The sequence below is a fragment of the Haliotis rubra genome, unplaced genomic scaffold (genome assembly GCF_003918875.1).
Source record: "Haliotis rubra isolate DU_JTF1 unplaced genomic scaffold, ASM391887v1 Scf127, whole genome shotgun sequence".
In the NCBI taxonomy this organism is placed as follows: Eukaryota; Metazoa; Mollusca; class Gastropoda; order Lepetellida; family Haliotidae; genus Haliotis; species Haliotis rubra.
The window spans coordinates 1,009,737-1,018,210 of record NW_025765192.1 but is presented as its reverse complement, the minus strand read 5'-3'; the positions used below and the strand labels follow the sequence as shown (position 1 = coordinate 1,018,210).

Sequence of the window (8,474 nt, the reverse complement as noted above, 5' to 3'; positions counted from 1 at the left end):
TTTATTTATTACTCACGCAACATTAGCAAAGTAAAATTGTAAAATTATTAAACAGTGATATCTTACTCACCCGTTGAAGATATCACTGTTTAATAATTTTACAATTGTGTAATAGCATCGCGTGATGCCGTACGTATGACGTCAAAGTGGTTTACAGTTATGACGTCACAATGCTAATACCTCTGTCACAATAATATTAGACCTTGCTTGACTCGAGGAAAGTTGAGAGTCATCACACTCGTTGAATTCTTATGAAAGAAGTACTTTGCTCGATATTATTTTGCTAATGTTGCGTGAGTAATAAATAAAATACTAAATGTCCCGTATAATACCGTATATTATATACTATAATGTATTACACGGGACATCGTTAAGTATTCTTTATATATATATATATAGTTACATCGAAGATTGATTTCTCCACTACCTTGCGGGAACCAAATGCAAACTTTATGCAGATGAAATGCGCGAGGATCACGCATCAAATTGCTGAAAAGCATGTACACATACCGTGCATGTGAACAGCTGCGTTTTGGTTTAACATTTTGTAAAGAATTCGCCAATTTTCACTGCTTTTTATCATTTATTGAACTCATGACAATATTTTTAATGTTACGAATTTGTTTTACAATACACCAGTTCATGTGTAAACAGTACCTTTAAACAGTATGGAATATTTGACAAAAGTTAGTTCAGAACAGTTGCATGAAGTAAGTGGCTATATTTACACTAGTGAGTTTAAACTTTTGATGGGAAGTATATAATTAACATTACAACATGTACAGAAATTATTATAACCACACACAACATGTAAAAATATTATCACAGAATAGTATGTATGTGTGTGTGCGTGCGTGCGTGCGTGCGTGCGTGCGTGCGTGCGTGCGTGCGTGCGTGTTTGTATGTATAAATGTATATTTCATACTCTTCATCACAGTAACACTAAACTTTTGGGGATAATGGCAGGGGAAGATTTGTATAAAGCGAACTGTTAAAACTAATCAAAGGTAACTTAATCAACAGATAATAGTTTTGAAGACAAATACTTGCTGGCATGACTGATTTCCGGGCCCTGTTTGTTTACAGCATCGACATGGGTAGTTGGCGTCCAGAAATGAGAAACTGATAATCTGAACTACTGCCATATGGTACTTGAGCCTTTCTGACAATTCGCGGCTCTGAAATATTGCCGATGTGTTGAAAATTGGTACTTGAATTTGCTTGCTCTATTCAAAATTTGATGTATTTTAGATATAGACAGTCTCCAATGCCAGTAACTGTAGTTTATATTAAAACTACATTGAATAAATGTTCTACAAAACAGAGAGAGCACGTTAGTTAAATGCTTGTGTAGTATACTCTACTTCTCACGTGCAGGTTACATAAGGGGCTAAAGTGAATGTTCTGTCTCCCTTCGTGGAATTTTGTAACAATATGTTCCAGTATCAAAGATATTGTGCAGTGTATTTAGGTGACTTCTGACACAGTTAACAAAGACTCTGTCGTTTCATATGTTCAGCTCTGTAAGATGTGCGTTCTATGAGGAAGACTACTTTGTTAAACGTCTTCTCTTCTACTTCTTCGTGATGACGATATATGCTATGATATTATCCCACTCAGAAGTGTAGATGTCCTGTTGCTTGATGTGTTCAACCAGTAGGCCATAGAATGAGTTGACCACGTCCCGCCTGGACTCGGACGATCTACTGGAGAGAGCCTGAGTGAACATGTATTCCGTCCAGGAGCGTATTGCAGAGACGAACTTAGGAATGGAACTGTCCAAATCTTCTTTGTTCCCTGGAACAGAAGGACAGGTTGAACAGACAATGAGAGGACAAACCACTTTTGGCAACGTCCAATAACGTCCCGTTTCAATTAAAAGTAGCATTAAATGAGCAGCATGTAGAACAACAAAAGTAAATGTGAAAGTATATAGAGATTCCAAGGATCTGTTCAAACATCGAGGAGTACATTCACTGTGAAGGAGTTAGCATGTGTTGTGGAAACCTACGACCGTGGGTTCGAATCCCGGTTAGCCTTGAAAATGTTTCTTGAGTTGTCTGCACCAAGCCGGTTTTTGCGGGTGAAAGCAGAGTCCAACTTTCGATACCTGCAATATTTAGCAGACACGCTTTGAAAAACCCACCCACTGAATCAGTTTGACACATGTTAGTGCTGCATTATATTACGGTATCCCTGGTTGGAGAGTGAGTTGTGTTTTACGCCGCTTTTAGCAATATTACAGGAATATCACGATGGGGGACACCAGAAATGGGCTTCACACAATGTACTCATGTGGGGAATCAAACCCGGGTCTTCAGCGTAGCGAGCAACGCTTTAACCACTAGGCTACCCCACCGCCCCGGTTGGACACTAAGTGCTCTTCTTTCCGCGAACACTTTCATTATCCCCACGGCGTGTATCAACATATTTATGACGAATGTTAATGTTAATGTTGTATAGTTTTCATATAAACTGGAAGTTTCATGCGAATTGACTCTCCAGCAGTGAATATTGGCACGAACGAATAGACATCAGTAACCAGGTGTAGCAACCAGACAAAATCAGAAAATTGCTCCTAACACTGAATAAATCGTTAGTGTTATCCCGAAGAGACGCAGAGTGCAGACGTTCACTAACGTTTCAAACGATGCTGCCTAATTCCCGATCAAATTTCTCGGATTCAATAAACAAAGACTGACAGCTACGGGACACACCTCAGCAAGGTGGTACCTTTTACCAAGTGGTTACCGTGTCGTGTAAAAGAATATATCACACCTGTTTCTTGCTTTCGCCTCTGTGGCATGATGTGTATGTGTTCATGTTGCATTAGTAGAGACTCGATACGCAGCCCTGCCTTCACAACCGGGGAATCTTTATCATGGAATGGAGCTCTTAGTTCCTCCTCACTTCTATAGTAGCCAGGGTAGTTTGCTGCCTCGTACTCACACTGAATGAAAGGAAATATATACAATGTATATCCAATGTCTTATTCTCAAGCATGACAACGTATCCATACGCATAGCTGGTTTGAAACCACATTTACTGAAAAATAACAATTTATGAACGTTTTTTGTTGTTGAAAGACAACCTCAGAACTATCGAGCTGCATGACGGTTGTGTGTAAATAATCGAGTGTGGACAAGGCAATCCCGTGATTGACAACATGAGCAACTATGCAACAGGGATACGACAACACACTAAGTCGATAAGCCTGAGCAGCATTAGCCGCCTAGCTCTAACGACAAGCATGGGTTGCTGAAGACCAGTTCTAACTGAGATTGTTTCACAGCTCAAAACGTACGAATGAAAGATGTATCCTTTCTTACGCCCACGAACGTCAGTTTTGTGATCATATGACAGCAGTCTCGTGCAATCACATTACTTACTATACTACTAAGATCAAGATTTAATGATATATATGAATCTTTGGCCATCATATAACAGACACAATGAGTTAGTTGTTCATAGGGGACCTGACGAGTCGCTGCACATCTTATCAATGAGCACAAGGATTGCATCAATGGAATCCCCTCTACCCACGCTCATACGCCACTTGACGAACGTCTTTATTGCCAGCCAAAGTGTTCTCAGAAGGGCATGAAATCAACACCAGACGTTTTTATAAGCTTCCAAACGACTTGCAGGTGGTGGACAGCGTTCTACATCAACTCAAAACGTCAGGATCCCAAGATTACAGCGAAACGTCATCACTTCGCTGCTGTCACCATATTCATGCATGAAATGTGGGAAGCCATGCGGTTCTAATCAGACAGCGTGTATTCGTCTCCGTGATGCTCAAGCTTAATGCATTCAGACCCCACTCATCCGACCTCTCTGGCAGGCACGATTCGATTGGGTGAAGATCATGTCAAATGATTGGATCAGGGCTGGTTTCCAGTTCTGTTCACTGCCTTGACTTCACAAATCATCGTGCACGAGTGTGGTGCAGTCTAGAAATATTTCATGATTCCAACGCAGCGACACATGTACGATATAGAAGGGTCTCAGTGGTTATTTGGGGATAGATTTTGCACTGGTGATGTGGGATTTGGGTTTGCACTGATAGGAATGATATTAATGCGAGCCCGTGATGTGGTGCTTTATCCTTATGAACCATAACGTAGGACCTAAAAGTGCCAGGAAGGTTGAATCTTACTTGGAGCAGGAGACCATTGACTCCAGACATCAACTCTAACAAACACATGAAACGAGCTGCCAATCACTCTCTCGCGACGCCAAGTCATTCAGGCAATGCTGCAGATACTCAGTAATGATGTCACTGAACAGAAATTTCTTGGCACTACCCAGACGCTTAATGGATGCATGACGTTTCATTTTGAACATTATTCTGATCATTGGTCACATGTTGTTTGTTGTCATTCTGATGCACGTGACGACAGACATATATTTGTTCATTCGTCTTCGTGCAATAATGTCTCTGACCTCTTCAACAGATGTGAGGATCCTTGACGTATTTTGTGGTGATCATTAGCCTACTTTCAGTGGTTAAAACTGTACGTACAATTTACTGTACGTACCTGTGTCACTTGATGCATGTCCCTTAACAATCTCCACACTGTCGTCATAGCTACCCACAGGTTTTGTAAATGAACACTGCTTTCTCCATACTTCCTTTCTGTATCTTCAGCAGGAACAATCAGCAGCATACATCCACCTAAGAGGAAACTTTACAGTATAATTTATGTCTATGCACCCCAAATGCGATTGTGTAGGTATAACGTTTCACAAAACAAATCTACACATTATTGTGTGACAAGAGATATCACGCCAACATTACGACAGTCAGTTTGCTTTGTGTCTAGTTCAGCTTTTGGTGCCTACATTCTCTCAACCTTTGGGTTACAATCGTGCCTGGACTTTCCAAGAAGTTCCCAAGGAACGTAAGAAGACTCATCCGCAAAAGCGGTTTGATAAACGTTACAACATTCATGGGCATAGTAAACCCTGTAATTTCATAACAACCATATCTTCATCATTATATCAGGTAGTAGGCCATATTGAAAGCTGGTGAAGTTTCGCTACGTGAGATCTCTTGAGTAAATTACCCACAAACACACACACACACACACACACACACACACACACACACACACACACTTATCATGTCCTCTACAAGGTAGACACGTGTGTCGGCTGTCCGTAAGTATTGATCTTTTTAAGGCAAAATAAATCACAGTTCTCCAGTCACATGCTGCCCTTTTACACAGAATAACGTGCCCGTAGAGGAGCATACATCTGCAGATCATAACATGCCGAATAACCACGTGGATGGTTTGGCCAACCGCAACCATCGGAATCGAGCAACAAACGTGAGTCGGAGGCGGAGAAGTCACACAAAACAACACAAACGTGCTCGAACGTACGCACGTGTAGCTTCCGACTCAGATTTCGATTCGTATTCCGAATCTTCCGCGTCAAGTGACGAATCCTCAGACAAAGGATCTTACGTGGAACCCTCTCAAAACCTCCTTCAAAACAGGTAGCATGTGATAATTACGACCCGTTTTCATTAGCCGATGCTAGAGACCCAGCTGAATGGTATCTTCCAGCTCATCTCTCCAAGCAGACATGTCACTGATCTCCCTGTCCATGTAGAGGACTGTCCACAGACACCTTCTCTTGATCCGTATCTAGATGATCTCGTTGAGGCAAAGGGAAAGTCATTTGAGACGAAATTTGATCACACCTTCAGTATATTCCGAAGTGGATTCTCAGTACCATGGGGCCCCTGTGTCACTCATGGCATAATGTTGATAAGATCCGCAGATTTAGATATTTTGAACTGCTACAGGTGGTAGAGAAAAGTAACTGTCTACTCGGTCAGGCCAACAACAGGAGGATAACATTCTGGCTAAACTTACTAAGGATAGCAAGAAGGATAAACGTTTTATTCTCAAGCATGACAAGTCTATGTCAGAGGCTATGGGCAAACTCTTTGGGAATGCCTGTTTTGACAATGTCATCATGCTAAAAGAGATCATACGTAAAACCAAAACCAAATTGATTTTTTGCGCTGGGAAACGTTCAAACACAAAGGGTCCAGTCACCTTGGTGTACGGCCCTTTCAAAGACTGCCCTCAGGAGGAAGGCAATCTTCTCGAGGCACATTACGTATCACATCCTCTTTCAACAGAGGCTCTAGGGGTTTCGAGGTAACTTATCCAGAGGTAGAGGCCGGAATCGTAGACCAGGTGGGTTAAATGTCAACAACGCCGGTTTCCACAATACTTAATGCTCTCCTTCCTTTTTGCTACATCTACAGGTTATCTCAGCTATTCCAAAGTTAACCTGGATCATTTGTTCCTCAAGGAATCCCTTAAAGGTGGTCGTCTGGGCAAAAGATCACTGCAGATCCATGGATAATTAAGACGTTCTCACTCACTCATACCATGAAAATAATCAGTACAAGACCATAAATACAGCAAGATCAGCTTTGTCTGCTTTTCACATCACTATCGAGGGCTATAATGTGCGTTAGCACCCGCTGGTCATGAAATTTATGTCAGAGTTTTAATCAGAATCCCCCTCAGCTCAGATAGGCCTGGGATGTAGATTTGGTGCTGCAACATTTTTAAAGCGTGAAAGAGAAGCTGACAATGATGCCAATCTCCGCTAGTAGGTCTTCGAAGTTGTCCCCTCTGGATACCAGACAGATGGTACACAGGAGCAAGGACGTAGAATTTACTCTGATGAAACTCACCAAGGTGACTAAGACAGGAACAAACCTCGTTCCCTGAGTTTCAGGGTCTATGAGAAGAACCCAGCACTCTATGTAGTTCTGTGCCTTACTTAGAACGCAAGTAAGTAGAGTAGATTTGGTCTTCTCTTATCAAGAGATATAAACCGGTTTCGTCACCTAGTATCTCAAGATGGGTTACAAAACTTATGAACGACGCGAATATTATTCTCCCAGCGGAGCTCGAACTTCGCTGGCATTTGCCATACGTGTTAAACTGGACCAAGGCCTCTACTTTCAGAACCTTTTATCTGAGAAATACAGTCAGCAGTGAAAACTGCTTGTCAAAGATCCTGGACACTAACAGGCTTTGAACTACCAATATCACATCTTCTATGTTTATGACATGAAATTGGAAATTGCACAAGCACACGTAGTGTGTAAAGTGAAATTATAGTTCCATTATTAACCATTGTAGATGTGAGATTCCCGACCTGTCTCCCACCCTGAATTCTAAAGACTGTTTTGCATTGCTACGAATTGTTGCATTGCAATTTGGTTTCATTCCATTAATTGAATCTATAGCAGTCTTAATGGATTTGAAAACACATTACAATTATGAACTGATCTAACTGATTCAAGTCATAATTGGTAATGCTATTTTTTCCCCTTACAGTTGAGTATCGTGTTGGTGGACGAGAGCGGAGCTGGCACAGGATGACTTTCGTTGTTTTCACTGGCGAATTGGATTTCCTATGGAAGGTTTTTGTTTGTCCTTCAAGAACTTTGGAGATCGGCCCTTATGAAGAAGTGTTTGTGGGTAATTTGCCTTATGAGAATTCGCCAGCTTGGACTACTTCTGAACATCATGATGAAGGTACCAATATCACATCTACAATGTTTACTTATGAAATTATATACATTACTGAATAGGGAAAGGGGTTTGTCGTATTTATTTATCGAAGATTGGATGCCAGCTATTTTCCCCTCGACATAAAATTTGTTTCTTCTGTGGATAGTCAAAGAAAGGGGATTCTGTTCCACTAAGGTTCAATATTTAGTTCCACTGGGTCGATGTCCCTGCCATTCACCTAAGCCCAATATTATGCTGAGTCAACTACTACAGAAATTAGAACTGACCCGTCGTGAATGTGTTGCTAAACAAGTCTTTTTCCCAATGGTTTGGTTACAATGGCAGGAGCACTTCTGTGCTGCGTCAGCCAAAAACTACTTCCATTTGTACGCAAATGTCGTGAATGCTAGCAGCAGGGCAGGGTATGCTTACCCATATCGGGAACACCTGGTCTCAATTCATAAAAAAGTGACAGCTATTTTTCCCTTTATACAAAGCGGAATTTGTTTCTGGGGATCCTCAAGACTGGGTATTCTTTTGCATTGTTCTATATTTCTATATTTACCACTTTTCATTTCATTTGCTCTGATGAGAAGAAATCTTTGCCATGCCTCAGACGCCAAAGCCGCAACAGCATCGCATTCAGCATGTGAACCGCCAGGAAACTTATTCAACGAATCTTTATAAGATACAGACCTGTAAGCAAAACACAGAATTACTATAAGTGATACTATTATATTATTTTTACATTGTACAAATGGCCAGACATATGCGTGTATACAATACATGTACCCTTACTAGGACTGAACAATATTCGATTTCGGGTCACCGCTACCATACTTATTAAAAGAGTTGAAAATTGGTAGCAAATGAAATTGAATACATTTTCATGATCGGTACCTACGTCTTAGAAATTCCAAA

The 8,474-nt window shown here is 41.1% G+C and overlaps 1 protein-coding gene across 1 annotated transcript; it reads right to left on the bottom strand.

Moving 5' to 3' along the window:
- Positions 1 to 1,372: 1,372 nt before the first annotated feature.
- On the bottom strand, positions 1,373 to 8,235 carry LOC124266648. Its single transcript, XM_046701450.1, has 4 exons — positions 8,119 to 8,235; positions 4,542 to 4,678; positions 2,779 to 2,950; positions 1,373 to 1,797 (listed from the first exon to the last, which is right to left on the bottom strand). Exons 1-4 carry the CDS (start codon positions 8,126 to 8,128, stop codon positions 1,574 to 1,576), a joined length of 543 nt encoding a protein of 180 aa, XP_046557406.1. The 5' UTR covers positions 8,129 to 8,235; the 3' UTR covers positions 1,373 to 1,573.
- Positions 8,236 to 8,474: the final 239 nt, after the last annotated feature.

Excerpts from the sequence above, each read along its gene's own strand:
- LOC124266648 (XM_046701450.1), bottom strand. Across the intron at positions 2,951-4,541 it reads ACATGCATCAAGTGACACAG|TGTGAGTACGAGGCAGCAAA; the intron begins GTACGTACAGTA and ends CCTTTCATTCAG. Across the intron at positions 1,798-2,778 it reads GAGGCGAAAGCAAGAAACAG|GGAACAAAGAAGATTTGGAC; the intron begins GTGTGATATATT and ends CTTCTGTTCCAG.